This window comes from Bactrocera tryoni, chromosome 5 (assembly GCF_016617805.1).
Source record: "Bactrocera tryoni isolate S06 chromosome 5, CSIRO_BtryS06_freeze2, whole genome shotgun sequence".
In the NCBI taxonomy this organism is placed as follows: domain Eukaryota; kingdom Metazoa; phylum Arthropoda; class Insecta; order Diptera; family Tephritidae; genus Bactrocera; species Bactrocera tryoni.
Genome location: NC_052503.1, coordinates 49,710,496 through 49,729,062, shown reverse-complemented (window position 1 = coordinate 49,729,062; position 18,567 = coordinate 49,710,496). Strand labels below are relative to the sequence as shown.

Genomic DNA, 18,567 nt, shown 5'->3' with positions numbered 1-18,567 from the left:
GGCACTTGTGGACATCCCCATTTATTGCGTTTATCCCATGGTAGACTCTCGTCAGCTGCTGACGACTCATAGCTGGCCAAAAGCCGAACACATGCGCTCTCATTATTAAGGGTGGTGAGTTTCTATGACGTATAAAGCTTATTTTTGTTGTGAAGCTTCCGGATTTTCCTATGAAGAAACGAACCGTTCCATGCAAGCACGAATTGTTCAGTTTCGGTTAGATGCGCGTAGAAAAATACGGAGAAAAACGGCGCAGTGCATATTTCTTGCTAAAGGCGCGTGTGAAAATTGTGTAAAAATCCAATGAAAACCCAATGAAAATGCTAAATAAAATGCAGGAAATAGTAATAACAAGGATAATTACAAAATCGAACACAATCAGTGAATAACAATAATTGAAAATTTGCTTTTGAAAGTATTACGAAAAGTGTGAAAACCATGATACAAATTTCCAGCACTCGTTTATATTTTATATGATAGTGTGTGTGTATATGTGTTAGCATGTACATATGTGTGTATATATGTATGTATGTTAGGAATAAAAGCAAGTGGAAGAATAAGCATTAAGGGTATTTTAAAGTAGCAGTATTGGAATCGACGAAAGGAAGCAGGAAAAGCGTATACGCTAGTCCAATAAGCCAAAACGGGAGCTACAGGAAGTAATGGTGGATAGAGGAATGCAAAAGTTGAATATCTCTGGAAGTGGAAATTTTACAAAGGCGTGAAAAAATCGGCAACGAAGATCGAAGAATACTTTAAACTATAGACAACGGTTACCTAGATGGTGTTTGCCTACAGACTACTCACTACCTGGCCGCCATCTTTATATGAGCGATTGGTATTGACTGGCCAGCTCACCAACAGCTATAGCGTCGGCGTTCAAAAAGGAGACGCGCCCTGCTTTTGTCCCCAATAAATTTAATGTCATCGTCAATCGTGTTGCTTTCACCAATACTTCATTCCATTACACAGCATTTAGAAAGCGTATTTTTGAAGTTGTTGTTGTTAAGTTTATTGGCTACCGACGGCGACGACGACGACATTCCTTTAAACATAACAGGGTTCGTACCGCATACACCAACTGTGGTTGCTTCCCATGGGAATCGCGCTACACTTCATCAGACACTTTGACGCGTTTATATAAAGCATAAAAAATGGCGAATTCCGCACAATAAAAGTCGAAAATAAAAAACAAAAAACAAAAAATAACACACGGCACAGGTGTTGAATTTTCCATACGCCAACGCTAAAACAATTATGTGCGTGTTATGGAAATAATCAACAAATACAGCAACAACAAGCTAACAGAATAACAACAACGTTCATATATGTGTATATCAGCATACATACATGCATATGTATGTATGTATATAAAAGTGATGACTACAGCCAACGTCGCGATATATAGAACGATTCAATATTGGTGAATATCGGCATAAAAAATAGAAAATAAAAGTAATAATTGCATTTCGGCTGCACCCGTGTCAACTTTCACCTCAGCGGTAAATTAAACAAAAAAGGAAAAACAACCACCATCACCCAGCTGCAAAGCAGAAAAGAGGCGCCGCCGAGAGGGGCGGTATCAGCTGTCATTCAAGTATGTGTCATGTTCGCAAGCACATTACACTATATCGCCACAAATGTATGCAAATTGTGCGTAAATACCCAAAGACAAACATATGCATACACACTTGTCCATATTTATGTATAGATGTATATACTATATCACCTCCTATCACAGTTCATTATTGTTTTGATATTTTACAAGCATACATACATACATGTGCACTATATATTCACCTCATTGCTGCTTTCAAATATATCTATGGTATCTTAGGCATGAGCGTGGTGAAAAAATCGCCAAAACGTTCTAAACTAAACATATGCATGTCTGTAGATATGTATGTATGTGCATATGTATGTAGCAGATTAGTCTGATAGTGCGACGACCAGAACGGATAAAAAACACCGCCATGGCCTCTACAATTGTTCCTCGTCCCTCTAAACCAAAATATATTTTTCCACAACTACACCATCTATTTGTAAATACATACATATGTATATATTAGCATGTATGTATATAGCAGATACTTTAAAATATGTGTTTGTTAATTTGTATGTTCTTGCTTATGAATATTTGTGTATATGGTAAACTTTCTTGAATTAAAAGAGAAAGAGCAAAAATACATTGTTTATTAACGACACGAGTGTTTTTGCTCAAAGAAAGCTATGAATTGAGAGCAGAATGAACATACCTACATACATATGTACCTATTTGCTTTCTATATATGTATACTAATAAAAAAGTATATGCGTATGTAAAAATATGCACATAATTCATACCACACGTACACACATATTACATACATATATACATACATACATGCATATGTACCTACACATCATAGGGAAAACAAATAAAAATGCGAGAATGATTCCTTTGATTTTACGAGCAGATCTGTTAAAAGGATTATAGGCAACTTTTTGTAGTAGTTATTACAAGTAAATAAGTATACGAAAATTCTTAGTTAGTGTCCAAACATTAAACATTAAGAATTGTCTTTATAAGTGTTGGGAATGCAAAGAATTTTAAATTTGTTGAAAAGCTTGATCAATCTTTGCCATGATTATAATACAGTTTGACAAAAAAGTACCCGGAAATTGTAAATAAATCAAATAAAACACAAAATATACAAATACACTTATGGCAACGAACTTTCTAATCCTTGAAACACTTTTCATAAGCACTTTTTAGTACGGCCTTCAGGTCCTTCAGCGAATTTTGTTTTAACCCTTCGTTCAACTGAAAACGGGTTCCATGCCGATGATTGTTGACTTATTTGCATGCCAAACTCACAGACACATGACTCATCGCCAGGTATAGTGCTCTGCATGAAAGAGGGATCGGAATTCGAACGATCAAGCATGTCCAAATAGGACTGTTTACGGTAATCTTTTTGAAAAAAAAAAAAAACCAACTTTATCGGGACGAGTCGAGTAAGAACGCGTTTCATACCCAAAATATCCACCAAAAACATAGCCTGACGATTTTCAAGCAACATATCTTTCATTTTTTTAATATTTTCATCAGTTGAAGAGGTCGAAGGTCCCCCAGAACGAGGCATTCAACGATCTCTCGACCGCCTTTGAAGGCTCGTAAGCATAGTAATTAGGGACAGTCCCACCAATTTAGCAAAACACATTTTTTAATATCAAATACCCGTTGAATTTAATGACAATTTACGAGTGATTTTTATCGCATTGTAGCTTTGCTGATCTGTTTGTATTTTACATAGATCCATTAAAATTAAGCGAGTTAAGGCACTATCAGAAAGCTAATATTACAGATTGACGGCTGCAATATTTCCACGCCCACAAAATGCCGTTTATCAAAAACCTAGAGTATTAAATCTAACCCTGTAATTTGGCGCAGGAAGTCGCAGCAGTTAGCGGCCTCATTGGAAATTTTTAAATATATCTAGATATAGATATCTCTCAAACCACTAAGGCTAAGTCAAATAAACTTGCTGAGTACAAGTTCTTCTAGCACCTCTTTGTACACTGCGAAAACACAGACGTTAAATTTTAATAAAATCTATTGGACATTGGCTGCGGTAACGCCTACTTCTAAATGAAATTGTGTATCTCAGGAATTTTTCAACAAAATTCAAACAAATTTGATACGTAACATTATCCTGTACTTCTTAGGTTTTACTGTGAAGATGAACGAAATCGAACTACCTACTTTTCATATAATACAATTTTCATCTGATTCTTTCGCTTTACGCTATATAAATAGAGAGCCAATCACGTAATCAAAATAAAATAGAGCCCTTAAGACATGCCATCTTATATCTAAAACTTGCGAAAATCGTATCATAACTTTTCAAGCCCCCAGCTACGGAACATGTGGAAACCACTGCCTATGGCTGACTTTGTATCGAAAATATCGGACAATCCGCGAAATATATTATTGAAATACAGAGAAATCTTTGTTGGTTAATAGTGTATCCTTTTGTCAAAAATGGGTAAAATCGGGTCAATATTTCCCTAAGCGCCTATATACCTAATATAAGGATTGTGAAACATCCTGTTGACTTTATACCATATATATCGGTCAGTGTGTGGTTATATTAGAGAAATTCATAGGGCGTCTATTTCGTCTAACAGTGTATATTTGTACCTAAAATGGATAATATCGGGTCAATATTACTCCTAGCCCATATAGCTGATATAAGAATACATCCGATTGAATGAGTGAAATCGGTGCGTGAATTGTCCCAGTTCCCATATACATAGTAAAGAATGTAGTTTAGTAAGGTACCAAAAGATGTCAATGCATTCATCATTTCTTCGAATAACGAATATTTTATTTTTACGCAACAATTTTAAATAAACTCGTAAAGTTTTGGGAACACCTAAAGTTTTTCCTCAGCTTTGATCCTTGCAAATTGCGAAAGTACAACACTTTCGTTACACCCATTACATTCTAACTCTCTACGTTGTAAAAATATCACTATGGCATTTGAAATTAGGTTCACAATAGGCTAAAAATAAATTTTTAAATATGTTCCAAATATCTTGCTGACACAATCTCCTATTCTTCGTTGCTGAAGGCTGCCGAGTTGACAATAGGTTTTAGATATGGAATTTGTTGCGAGAGTCGTGGTCAGCAGACAGAAAATCCGAGAAATTAGAAGGAGAGTCCTTTTAGGATTGTTCACATTTCAAATACGACAATTACAGACAAAAAATATTTCTAAATCAATTTACACTACCTCATTCAGTTACAACCATTCTGTCGCAAAGAAGATTAAAAATAAGGTTCTTGAGATTCGACTCAACCCAAAAACTGTCCAAACCTGATAAGAGTAGTACAGAAACCTTTGAAACCTATAAAAAAAATAATAATAGTAGATTGAAAACCGTTGGAAACGAAAGAGAAAACAATAAGCGTTAAAGGAAGATCTGTGATCGGGAAAACGGAGAAATCTGACGTGGTTAAATTTTTTAGAATGTTTTTTTTTATCAATTTCAAGCAAAAAAGATGAATGAATTAAAAAACGCAGGTTTTAATCGATTTTAGTTTGAAATTTTTTACCAAATTATTTACTACAGTAAAGTTTATATTTTTTATACCATTCGAAATATATAGAACCTACTGACTTTTTTAAAAAGTCTGTAGTTTTGATTTGAGAATTTATAAATTCTCCGTAAATTATTTTTCCCTTAATGTGTGTTATTTTATCTTTTGTTTTCGATAGCTTTCATCCTACTATAATTTTTATTGTTTTAAATTTTAAAACTTCCAGTAGAGCGTTGTTGAACGCTCCTCGCCATTTAGAAAGGTACCAACTATGAATTATTTAACCTTGACGGCTTCTGCAACCAAGCCCCTATAGTATGCAAGGTGGTATCTACTGACCAGTGGCGTAGCTACAACTTCGGGCGCCCGGGGTCAAGGATGTTCTGCCTACCCCCTTTATCTACCTACCTACAAGTTTCATGAGGTGGTTCAAACAAAATTGAATTTTTACAAAATATCTTCGGTATTAAGTATATAAAACGTCGCTAGACAAAGCTAGAAAAGTGCACCTATTACTATTTTTAAGAAATATATAAGCCAAAAGATATAAGAAAAATTCAAAAACTGAAGAGTATTCGAGTAAAAATTAATATTTTTCATTGTTATTCAGATTATTACATTGTGAGTGTACAACTCTTTATCTTTTATAATAAATTTTGTAAAAAAATTTGTTGAATTTTTCTGAATATTAAAAAACAGCGAAGATCGTTTTGCCCCCAAGACGTTGCGCCCGGTGCAACGGCCTCCTTCTTCGCCCCCAAGCTACGCCACTGCTACTGACCTACCCTTACTTCGAGCGTACTGGGCTCCTAAGAAACAATTTCTCGGAATGCAACCTCTTATGTGCAAGTTAATTAGTCTCTCAATCAGTAGGAATAAGAATCGACTGGTTAGCCCAAATGTCCTTGATCTTACCGGCGTTCGGGATGAACGTAAATCTTACAAGCCTCCGGAATATATCTCAAACACATATAGTTCGCACAGATGCGCATCAGCCAGTTGCACGTTCCCTTAACTACTTGTTGTAGCTACCCTGGCATGAAGGGTTTGAATGAGTTGATCGCCACACATTCAGAAGGTCGACAATCTTCTTAAAATACTCGGAGCGGTTTTTTCCATCACCGTAGTGGTTGTATTTTTCGGAGCGGGAGCAACAAGTGACAGCTTAAGCGTATCTCTAACGCTCATACCCCACTTTTCACTTACTTAAATATGATAACTCATACAAATGGGGTTCCTGGTTCTGGTTTTGCTTCGCGTCGCCGAAGACAGGATAGCGTCTTCCTTCGCAATATCAGGGGTGGTTCTATCTTATTATCGCTTGTCATACAGCCAGAATTCTCCAACGTCGCTTTTTAACTATGCCGTAACGACATCACTTAGGTTAAAGAAATTATTTAAAACCCACAAACAGCTCTAGTTGTACCTGTAGAGTTGTCTGCTAACAGCTTAAGAATCCTTATAGCTTAAAGCTACCTTAATATCATTGAGAAGACCAAGTGACTCCGTAGTAAGCTTACCGATAAGGTTCTTTAGTTTTCTCTAGTCGTACTACCCTGAGGGCTTGTAAAACCTGATTATTTCCTAAAACAATACTGATTAAGAGGAATCTTCCAGGTACCAAACGCAAAACTTAGAACTTAGCGCAAGGTCCGTTTCGCCCACTGATTTAACCAACTCTTTTACCCATTAGACTCTTAATGATTTCACTAAAAGTTTGCCCGATCGTTGTCTTTTAAAAAGGGAGGCTTCACTCTCGTGCGACTTTTGTCTCCCGCTTTGTTGCAATAGCGGCCGATTTTACCCTTTTTTCATCACTCTCACTCAGCACCCTTTTGGTCCACTTTTGAATGTTAGTACTCCAATAGTTGACTAACTGAATTATCCCTTTTTATTCAGTAAAAAATTAATATTAATATGACTTATGTATTCATTTGAACCTTTCAGAAATCATAGGAAGGGTGAACAGGAAACAATAAGACCCAACAAACAGCCGGCTGCAAATTCTGTTTGAAGCAGATTAGAAAACAGAAGCAGCAAAAATAGCAACACCGGTAATAGCAGCAACGCTGCTACACGGATTATGGGCTGTGGACAAAGCAAAATCCATTTATATCCCAGAAAATCAAAGAGCAAAGCCAATGGAAAGAAAGGAGGTCACGGTAAGTGTCGGAGCTTCATATTAGATATAAGAAACGAGTATGCATATAGTATGTAAGTTAATGTATCGAATACATAAATATTTGGGGAAGCCCTCATTTGTGAAAATCCAACAACAAAACGATAACGATATGTTCTAGTTCCTTCCAAAAAATTTTAATAGTACAAAAAAAAACATACTAATTGTTAAGGAAAATCAAATGTTTTTTTTCATTTAATGTGAAGTATAATCTGTACAATTAAGTTCTGAATATAACAACATTCAAATGGCGTCCACCACCTCTTTTGCATGAACGAACTCGATTTACCCAATTTTCGAGTACTTTTTCACTACATCAAGTCGTATGTCATGAATGTCAATTTGTCAATATAGACTTCTAAAGCTTGAAAAGAATCTGCTTTATTGCTAAAGACCAATGACTTCAAATAATCCCATAAGAAATAATGGTGTCTAATGGAGTTAAATCACAACTTTTTGGAGGCCATACGGTGGCAGAATTTCTTGAAATAATAGAATCTCCATTCCTCGTAATAATTCGATTGTAGCACGTGTTCAGTGGCACGTAGCCTCTCTTGTTGGAACCAGTTGTTGTCAAGATCAACTTCTTCCTACTGCGGCCACAAAATCATGGTTATCATCGATCTATAGCACTCTCCAGTGACAGCTTCACTGCAAAAGAAGTACGGATCGATGATTCCACCTGACCAAAAACCACACCAAACTATCAATTTAGGTAAATGGTATGGCTTTTTATGAATAATTTGCCGATTTTCTTTCCAACAGAATCGACAGTTTGTTTTATTTACCGCACCACTCAAATAAAAGTGAGCCTCATCGGAGAAAATGATTTTCTTAAAAAAATCGTTATCGTTTTTAAGTTGTTTCAAGGTAAAATCAGCACAAAGCTTTTCTACCCATGGAACCCACCAACCAGTGACATTTTGAGGATATAACGGAATTCTTCAATAAAGGTTGTTGTTCACTCAAAATGTGACAATTTTGTTAATTAACGTACCCATTTAACCAAAAGTGAGCTTCATCCCTAAACAAACTTTCTTGTGAAAATCGAGATCGGCGGCCATCTCATTTTCGGCACATTCACCGAACTTGAAATTCGCTTGATAGCCATTCGGCTTCAATTCTTGCACGAGTTGGATTTTGTAAGCCCATTATACAAGATCCTTCTGAAAAATATTCTATAAATTGGATGGCCATAATTCCAATTGTTGCGAGCGATGGCGGATGAATTCAGTTGGGTCTTCTTCTATACTCTGAGCAATAGCGTTTACTGTGTGCGCATTGTACGACGCGTCTGAGGATGCGAATTATCCACTAGATTAAATGTGGTGCGATACCGGTCCATGGTTGCTCCAATTACCGATTCTGCGGAACGACTTGTCGACCGAATACCGGACCCATTCAAAAAATTTACCAGAGACTGAAATAAGTATTGGACCGAAGGTGCCAAGTATGGAGATAATGATTGGTATGGTAACACATCCCATTCAAGCAAAAGCTTTTGGCGTGTCATCAAACTTGTATGAGGCCTCTAATTTTCCTGGTGGAACATTACACCTTTTCTATTAATCAATTCTCGCCTCTTCTGTTTGAGTGCATCATTCAATTTGTTCAGGTGTTCACAATAGACTTCAAAATTATTCGTGGTATACTCGGGTAAAAGCTCAAAGGAAACGATCCTTTCGAAATCTTACCAAACCGACAGCATAACCTTTTTTGTTCACTATTGGCCTTCGAAGTAGTTTGAGCTTATTTGAAAATTTGGGACGACTAACGACTTGATTTTATTCACATCGGCTTCACGAGTGCATACAGGACGTGGTATATTCTCAAGGTCGAAATTGCCGGAAGGAAATTTTGCAAACCTATTGTGGCATTGGCGTTCGGTCAAGATATCTTCTCCGTACACTTCACTTAAGTTTCCTCTTGCTTGAACTGCATTTTTACCCTTTTTTCGATCGTCCATCTTCGATAGGGCACTGAACAAAATCTATTCCAAAAAATTTGTTCAAATATATGTATCCGAGTTAAATTTTCCAAAAGAATTTTACTAAAGCTATTCAATTATAAAGTTTGATGGAACTTTGAAAATTCATCATCTGTTTTCCAGTAGTGCTGAAAACTTAAAGGACTTTATGTTTGCCATAATTTACAGAGAGTCACATACGAGTATGTACACAACTATATATACATATGTATATTCTGATTACATTATATGGTCCAGCGTAGGAAAGTTGCAGTACCCATTGCAATGCCAATCAGCATCATTACCCCCCATCGCTAAGAGCGTTTCCAAACAATTTGCTTGCGTTCCTTCAGCCGTTATGACGCGGTAAACTTTCTTCAATAACTTGTGGTCATACATCTACAGAAGCATAAATACATACATATGTAGCTATATACAATATGTATAACTTCTGAACTAACTAAATCAAATCAATCAATTTGTCCACACATCTCTGCCACCTGTCTACAAGTACTCGTATATGCGCATTAGAGCGGGTTGATTTACAGGAAGCCAAAGAAACGGAAAAGTCGCGTGTGGTGGAAATATTATATGGACTATTCTGAAGAACTTTACCTAAGAAAATTTGTAAGATATTCAAATGAAATTTAATACGTAGGTGTATTGATCATTTATCGGAATCGGTCAGATCAGAAACGATTATTCAGTTTTTTTAAACTTCGCCTTAAAATTCCCTGGCTTGAAACCAGTTTTCAAACCATGGTTTCTTAGGCAAAGTTGTTCAGAATTATCCATAGCACATATGGTATCCGCATACGCGATTTTTTCGGAAAAACATAATCGGACCGCTCTAATGTACAGCAATATGCCAGTGCAATTTGTCTCAACATTATTGCAATAATAACACAATTAAGAAAGCACAACTTTATTTTGTGGTTTTGTATCTTGTCAAATAAAAATGATTACCATACAAAGGATTGATTCTATTGAATCAGTTTGTATGGTTCCGACAAAGGAACAGCTTCTTGCGGAGAAAATAGCGTGTTAAATTTCAGATCGATATCTCAAAATCTGAAGAACTAGTTTACGTATATATAGAGACAGGAGAAACGCTCGTTGGCTTTTCCCCCTGTGGGTAGGGGGACCCCCTTGGGTTCGGGGGAGAAATCGAATATACCCGTGGTAAGGCATGCCTGTCGTAAGAGGCGATTACGATCCTGGCCACCAGTCCAGAGCTGTATGAAAGCTCCACTGGTTGTAGCTTCGGTTACAAAGTCACACCAAAGACTTTAACCTGGTACCACGGGGAGCAGTTAGCCCTTGAAGGTAACTCCAATCTGCTTATTGGGTTTGGTCCTTTGTGGAGATTCGTGGTGGTTGTGGTTAAAACCCAAATGCGGAAGAACTGACCTTGTCAGTTGAATGTGGAGTTGCATTGCAACCGGGTGCCGGACCCAAAGTACGGCAGAGGTTTTAGATGGGTCTCGAACCCTACCAAAGTGGTTAATATGTCCATGCCACACTGCCAATTGGTACTGAAAATGCTTAGCATTCCCAGGGCGCTGATCAACGCATTATATTGATCCGCTGTGCTTTTGAGCGCCGTGGAGTAAGGCTGTCGTCAGCAAGTACCCACGTTAAACACACCAGACGTTGTCCGTCCGTCCATACAAGCGATAAATTTAGAAAAAATTGCGACATCTGAATGAAACTTGGTAGACTAGTTCCTTTGCTTTGCTACACTCTCAAAATTCTGTTAATCGAAACTTATAAGATGCAAAAACTAAACCACAAGATAAAATATAAAACTGTGATTGTGAGTTTCACCCTATAAAGTTTTATTTATTTTTTTAACATCCCATAAACCAATAAAGCTGTATTAAACATTTCTTTCCCTGGGAAATTCTCCTTCGATATTATATATATATATATGTACATAAATTTTATATTATATATATCATTATATTTTTAATAAGTAAGAAATATTGGTATATTTTTTCTCTCAGCTGACTCAGATGCAGAAACAGATGAGGATGAAGGTCATGTTGAAGATACTGAGAAGTGTCAAAATCGAGAACGTGAAAAGAATGACGAAAATGACGAGCAAAGCAATAAAGATGCACAAGATAGTGATGAGGATGTCTCAGTGTCACTACTACGAGCCAAAAATCTGTCTTTACTTCAAAGCCAGTAAGATATTAAAACAACAAACATTTTCTATACAGATGCCTTAATATCAATTCTAATTCTTACTTTCTACAGGGAAATTTCCACGAGCCAACAAAACTTTTTTCGAATGCTCGATAAAAAAATTGAAGAGGTAAGCACAAATTTTATATGGCTAGTAAAATTCTAATCAATTTAATATACTTTATTGCTAGGGACCCGACTACGATTCGTCCAGCGAGACAGAAATCGCACTCGAGGAGGCACGATTGAACGCTTTGGTGCAACATTGGGAATCAGCCAGTTTGACTGCCTCTATATGCTCCTCCGCTAGCCGCTCGCTGCAAACGACGCCGATTCGCCAAGCACCCATTAAACAGCTGACAATGCCCAGAGCCATGCTCCAGCCCACAGTCGCTGTGCCGGTACCAATATCAATGCCCATTCAGCAACCAGTGCTGGCAACTGACTACCTTGCGCATGGGTCATCACCGGCGGCGACTCAGTTGTCGACGGCAGCGGTGGCGGCCAGCGGTGCGTTGAAACATGCCCAAGCGTCCCAACAGATAGTTATTTCGCATATGAACACCAAAATGTTGCAGCAAATGACCGTATTGCCACAAATGCCCCTAAATATGATGCCTGAAACTTCCGCATCTTCCGCTAATTCGTCCAACGCTCTAACACTAATGCAGGCACCTAACCCAACACAGCAGGCGCAATTCACCCAACATTTACTTGTAAGTGGTTCACCGCAACTATTGAGTGGCATGAAGACGAATGTTAGCCCCAAACGCCTAATGGATGGGCGATTGCTTATGAATTCCAGTCCGCTTGCACAACAAATGCACACTGTATCAACTCCGCTATCCAACGCATACATGATTGGCACAGCACAGTCAACGGCAGTTGCAGCGGTGTCAGCTGCCAACACTTATGCAAACGGTGGCACCGGTAGTAGTTGCACGCCACAACCTACAATGCCCATACAAATGGCATATTATGGCCAACCAACGGGGCAGCAGCAATATCAACAACAGCATCAAGCAACTACTGCGGCGATGGCGATGGCCACAATGACAATGACGGCAGCGCAAAACGACCAACAGACTCCACAAGGCCAAAGTCAGCCGTATTACGGTGACCAAATGCAAATGCACACGATGCAGGTAATTAACATAAACTTAGCATAATATTAAAAAATTCTTATGGGCGTAATTTGATTAACCCTCAGGTTAGGTTATGAGGTCGATCATCACTTGAACATCCATTGTGTTAGTTAAAACTCCTATATAATAAATCATAAGACCCTTACAAATAGCCAAAGCTCTTTGAACCCATCACAAATATGTTGAGACGGCTAATGTCAGATTCGGCTATGTCTCTAGTTCGCCGAAGGTAAGGCTGCCAAGATGTTTCAACTTTAGTCTTGCAAGGGTTGAACAACAGTGGAGAAAGTGTCAGGATGTTTCTATCTCACTTTTCTCCATATAACTTGACAACTTGCGCCAAGATTTTTAGTTTTGCCGTTTGATTGCCTATTGGGCAATGTCCAGTGAGAACCTCTCAGATTGCGGCAAGATGAAATTTGCTCAGGGCAAGGCCAATCCATCCAGATAGCCCTCATCGGTAAGGAATCAAAAAAAAAAAAAACAGGTGCCACCAGTGGTCTATACGACCCAGTGATGCAAGCTTTCAAGAATGCAGTTCAAAGAAAATATAATTAGGTCTTTCTTTTTGGGACCCTTCATATGCCCAGCTTCACTGAGCCTTAACGCGCACTTCATGCATTGCTGCCGGTAATGCTTTTAAGCAAGTGTATCCTTTTCGAGAGCCCACCATAAGTCATTATTGGCTTAACTATGGTTTCGTAGAACCAAAACCAACCTTCGCCAGCGTAGGCTGTCAATCGACATCCTCATTCCTCGGATTCTTTAAGTAGGTCGTTAACCACCAAGATCCAAAGCAATTGAGAAAGTACCCGTCTTTGCAGAGTGCCCATGTTAAGATTTTAAGATGTCTTTACACTACCTCACTCCACTACTGTCGCTCCATCTTAAAATTTTCGAGGGCTTACTCACCGCCTCCAGCCGCATAGCAAATTCTTTGTACATAACAGCTCCGTTCAGCTATGACACTAAGTCGTGCAAAGTACTGTTGACCGACTACCATTTGATATAGGCATGCTGGGTCCTTAACAATTCACACCTCGGGGCTCCTAATGTACAGATTCATCATCGAAACATCCCCAAATGGGTTGAGGCTGATTGACTTCGCCGGGGCCCGAAATATGGTTATCTGTAGTACCAGACTCCTCAAGCTACCTAGCTGTCTCCGGATCGAAAAACTACCAACCAGATCGATCATGTTGTGATAGACGGAAGACACGTCTCCAGTGTTTGATAATGATATTGATATCATCGGCCTCAACACCCACGCCGTTAGTTCTGCTTTCTCCAGGCTGGAAAAGGAAGCACAGAAAATGGGTCTGGCAGTGAACGAGGGCAAAACGAAATATCTCCTGTCATCAAACAAACACTCGTCGCACTCGTGACTTGACTCCCATATCACTGTTGTTGTAGATAATTTCGTCTATCTTGGAACCAGCGTAAACACCACCAACAATGCCAGCCTGGAAATCCAACGCAGGATTGTTCTTGCCAACAGGTGCTACTTCGGACTGAGTATTCAATTGAAATGTAAAGTCCTCTCTCGACGAGCAAAAGCTAAACTCTATAAGTCACTCATAATTCCCGTCCTGCTATATGGTGCAGAGGCTTGGGCGATGACAGCAACCGATGAGTCGACGTTACGAGTTTTCGAGAGAAAAATTCTGCGAAAGATTTATGGTCCTTTGCGCATTGGCCACGGCGAATATCGCATTCGATGGAACGATGAGTAGTACGAGATATGCGACGACATTGACATAGTTCAGCGAATTAAAAGACAGCGGCTACGCTGGCTAGGTCATGTTGTCCGGATGGATGAAAACACTCCAGCTCTGAAAGTATTCGACGCAGTACCCGCCGGGGGAAGCAGAGGAAGACCTCCACTCCGTTGGAAGGACCAAGTGGAGAAGGACCTGGCTTCGCTTGGAATATCCAATTGGCCCCACGTAGCGAAAAGAAGAAACCACTGGCCCGCTGTTGTTAACTCGGCTATAATCGCGTAAGCGGTGTCTACGCCAATTAAGAAGAAGAATATAAACGACCAACCTTCAGACCATCGAAACTTGCCCTAATCTAACACCACAGATGAAGCCTAACAAACTATAATTAATTTCGAATACATAGCTGTTCTCCCTAAACTTATAAATATATGAGATTTTTCTAGTTGACCTAACGAAATGCAAGAATATTGTAAACGGTTAAGTAACCAATGCCCTCTATGAAAGTTCAGATGGTCCCAAGAAAGTTGTCAAGTTGTAAACTAGAACCCCCAACTAATGTGGTGATGAAGTCGAACAGATATTTTCAAATAATTGTCAAAATCAGCTTTAGACTCTCTTGCGAGAGTACTTTTGTGAAATTTTGCCATGGAGAAACAAACCAATGTATTTTCAGAATTCGAAAGCAAAGCAAGAGGCGATGAGGTTTATTTTTTTACCTGGAACAAAGCACAATAAATGGGATTGTAAATCGTTATATAGTATTAAAAGATTTGTTGATATTGAAAAGTATGAACAGAGCTGACTTAGAGCTCCAATTATTTATCCTTCCTTCGTGGATTCTTCATTCAGTGTAGAAATTATTACGTTTTACAATTTAAACCCTTTTGAAAGTCAATCCTCCAGAAAGGAGCATTTATAAACATCAGTATTTGTTCCTTCGTACGATCGTTTTCTTTTTTACGAAAAAAATCAATGTACAACCCGGTTCTTTGTGGTTGAAAAGGGATAATTTGAGATACCACTGCATCACGATTTTTTTTTTAGCTCAAGGTATTCTTTATATAGATTCTATTTGAAAAGTTGTACAGAATATTTAAAGATTCCTCAATCTTCCCATAGTCCATAGCTTTAATGATAGTCCACAGAAAAGAAACATAGCTCTCCACTCTTACTATAACGTATGGTACCATCATATTAACTCTCTTTGTGCCTTATATGTCAATTGTTATGAGTTTCTTTCAAGTTTTAGCATTTAACGCCAGAATTTTCTATATTTATTTAGTGTTGAAAATTCTACGGTCTACCAATTGACGGCTGACAAAATCTCTCGAATAAGTCTATTTGCGTTGTGACCAGTTTTTTCACGCACTCGCTAAAAAAAAACAAAAATAATTTTAAAAAATCGCCGATTCAGGATGAAACCAGGGAATCAGTGCCGAAGGTCAAAATTCCCTGACAAATCAGGGAATATGGTAACCCTACTCAAGGAGAAATGAAAGTTTCTCTAGGTATGAGAATAAGAATCTTGCACATAGTTTATGGGAGAAATTCACTCTTTTGCGTAGGCCGACTGATTTCGTTAATTTTTTTCTTCTTTAATGGCGTAGACACCGCTTACGCCTTTTTAGCCGAGCTAACAACAGCGCGCCAGTCGTCCTTCCTCTTCGTTATTTGGCGCTAATTCGAGATACCAAGTGCAGGCAGGTCCTTCTCCAGCCGATCTCTCAAATGGAGTAGAGGTCTTCCTCTGCTTCCACTGGTGGGTACTGAATCGAAAACATGGCTCTAAAACCATAAAGCCTTTCTCTCAAACACTCCTAAGGCCGACATGCCTCCACACCAAATAGTAGGACGGGAATAATGAAGGACTTGTAGAGTTTGGTCTTTGTTCGTCGAGAGAGAACTTTACTTCTCAATTGCCAACTCATTTCGAAGTAACACTGTTGGCAAGAGGTATTCTGCGTTGGATATCGAGGGTGACGTTTGTGTTGGTGTTGATGCTGGTTGGCTGGGAGGTGGTTCGTTTATTTAACTTATTATTTTTTCGGCAGCTAGCTTCCTGTGTATTTTCATCTTGCTAATAAATTGTTTATTGTCGCTGCCACCCGTAACTCTGAATTAGGTAAAAGATTGTCATTATTTGATGAAATATTATTGTCCTGCACACGCCTTAAACTTAAATTTTTTCATAGACAACCAAATGTATAATAATATTATATAGTTGATTAACATATTTACATATAGTTATATCAAAATAATTACATATACAAATATATAATTTTAGCCGCCGACGGAATACAAGTTCCCACCGGCTATCAGCGTTCAACGCCTAGCTCCACAAGTTCAGCGACAACTACGCGAAACACAAGAACTGATAAAAGACTCATGCCCACAATTGTTTGCAGCGGGTTATGGCGGCAGTCCCGGACCACCGATACGAAACCAAGCCAAAAATCCAAACCGAAGACCCACCCTGGAGACCCAATTCTCACAGGAAAGCTCGTGATATCTATCTAATTAAAAGAAACTCAGCGCCAAAATTAACGTAGACGTTCGCAGCAGCAGTTAAGCCCAGCATTCAGTGCCCCGAAACTACGCCACTTGGAAATCGTCCAAGCAGTCCAAAGAACTAAGATATATAATACATACTATATCAATAAGAATGATTAAGTAACAAACATAGTTATAATGGGCGGACTGCGGCGCCAACACAAAATGACTCTCACATTCTCATTTCGACGTTATTAATCCTATTCATAACCAAAAAAAACATACATACATACATATAAAAAGTAATGATATATTGAAAAATATATATAGAGATACATACATACATATATACAAATGTATAAGAAAAAGCTGAAAATAAATTTGAGAAAAATTTATTTGAGAGCAAGAACTACATGTATGCAAATCGAGTCAAATTCGAACAAATTAATAAAATATGAATAAAATAATAACAAATGTATGCTGGGATGCAAAAGAAGTAAAGTAATTTTTAAAAATATTTATTTTATGTATTGTATTGTACTTAGCATTATTTTAGTATATCATAATTTGGTGTATAATAGTTTTTCTTATAATAAAACTGATTACGTTTAGAGCAAAACAAACAACATACAAACAACACACAAAATAAATGCACTAGTTTTTTTTTTGTTTCACTCACCGGGAAGCGGATGTTTGTGTCGGAAATGACAAGCATGTTGAAACATAATAACATCTTCGGTTGTACGGAAGCTGTAATACTCATCACAAATAAAAAAGTTTCAATGCAAAAACATGATTTTAATGTATCAGTTCGTATGGCAGCTATGTACACGTTATAGTGATCCGAACTGAACAATTTCTTTAGAGATTACTGACATCGTCTGAATATCGGAGGGATTAGTGAAGACCATTTTGAAAGATCGTTTGGGCTTAAGAAAAGTGAAACAGAAAGAACGATTGCTTCCAAAATCACCAAATTTTTTCAAAAAATAGCGTTAAAGCCATGCTTCCGACTACTGGGAGGTCACGAAACGTATTATTACTGGCGATGAGTCTTGGATCTATGCTTACGACTCGCAAACAGACGATCAATCGGCCGCATATCGTGGCAAAGGTAAGCCGAAGGCGAAAATACCACGTCAAATCAAGCTAAAAATTAAGGCCATGTTGAAAGTTTTCCTCGATTATCGAGGTGTGGTCTTCCTTCCGACCGCAGACGATATACATAGATTTTGAAGAGATAATTAAGAATATTAAAATATGAACAAAAGTCTTACCATTTTTTACTCAAAACTCAATTTTTTTATAGATATTCAGTAACCCAGTTTTCCATGCAATAACGTGAGTCCGATCGTTCAGTTTGTATGGCAGCTATATACTGTAATAATTCGATATCAGCAGTTTCGACAAATGAGCAGCATCTTCTTCAGAAAAAAATTAATACAAATTATTTTTGATACCTATTCTTCCCAAGAATGGTACACATAGTTTATTGGTTATATTTACTTAACCTACGGCTGAGTGAACCTTAAAAGGACACTCAAGTTTCTTTGAATATATTGAAAGTTTTTCGGAGACAAAGTTTTTATTAGCTCCCGTATCTATAAGGAACTTGACGATATCCCCGGTTTTAAAAGTTAAAAATTTATTTCTTCGTCCTCTGTTTGGACATTAAATAATTTTTGAGTTTTTCTATGGATATTTGAAGAATAATTGGATGGCCTTACCATAGGCGTATTATTCGGTCGATTCATATAGTTTATTCTTTGTGAATGTATTGAAGGGTCCAC

The 18,567-nt window shown here is 37.9% G+C and overlaps 1 protein-coding gene across 2 annotated transcripts; it reads left to right on the top strand.

Annotated features, from left to right (window-relative positions):
* The first annotated feature begins 210 nt into the window (after window positions 1–210).
* Window positions 211–17,427, top strand: LOC120777814. 2 transcript variants are annotated; one of them, XM_040109351.1, is made up of 6 exons: window positions 211–1,597; window positions 7,034–7,248; window positions 11,238–11,421; window positions 11,494–11,551; window positions 11,613–12,566; window positions 16,572–17,427. In XM_040109351.1, the coding sequence occupies exons 2-6, from the start codon at window positions 7,170–7,172 to the stop codon at window positions 16,791–16,793; spliced, it is 1,497 nt and encodes a 498-aa protein (XP_039965285.1). In that variant the 5' UTR covers window positions 211–1,597; window positions 7,034–7,169; the 3' UTR covers window positions 16,794–17,427. The 2 variants fall into 2 exon arrangements, with proteins under 2 accessions (XP_039965285.1, XP_039965286.1); XM_040109352.1 differs by having other exon boundaries at window positions 211–1,653.
* Window positions 17,428–18,567: the final 1,140 nt, after the last annotated feature.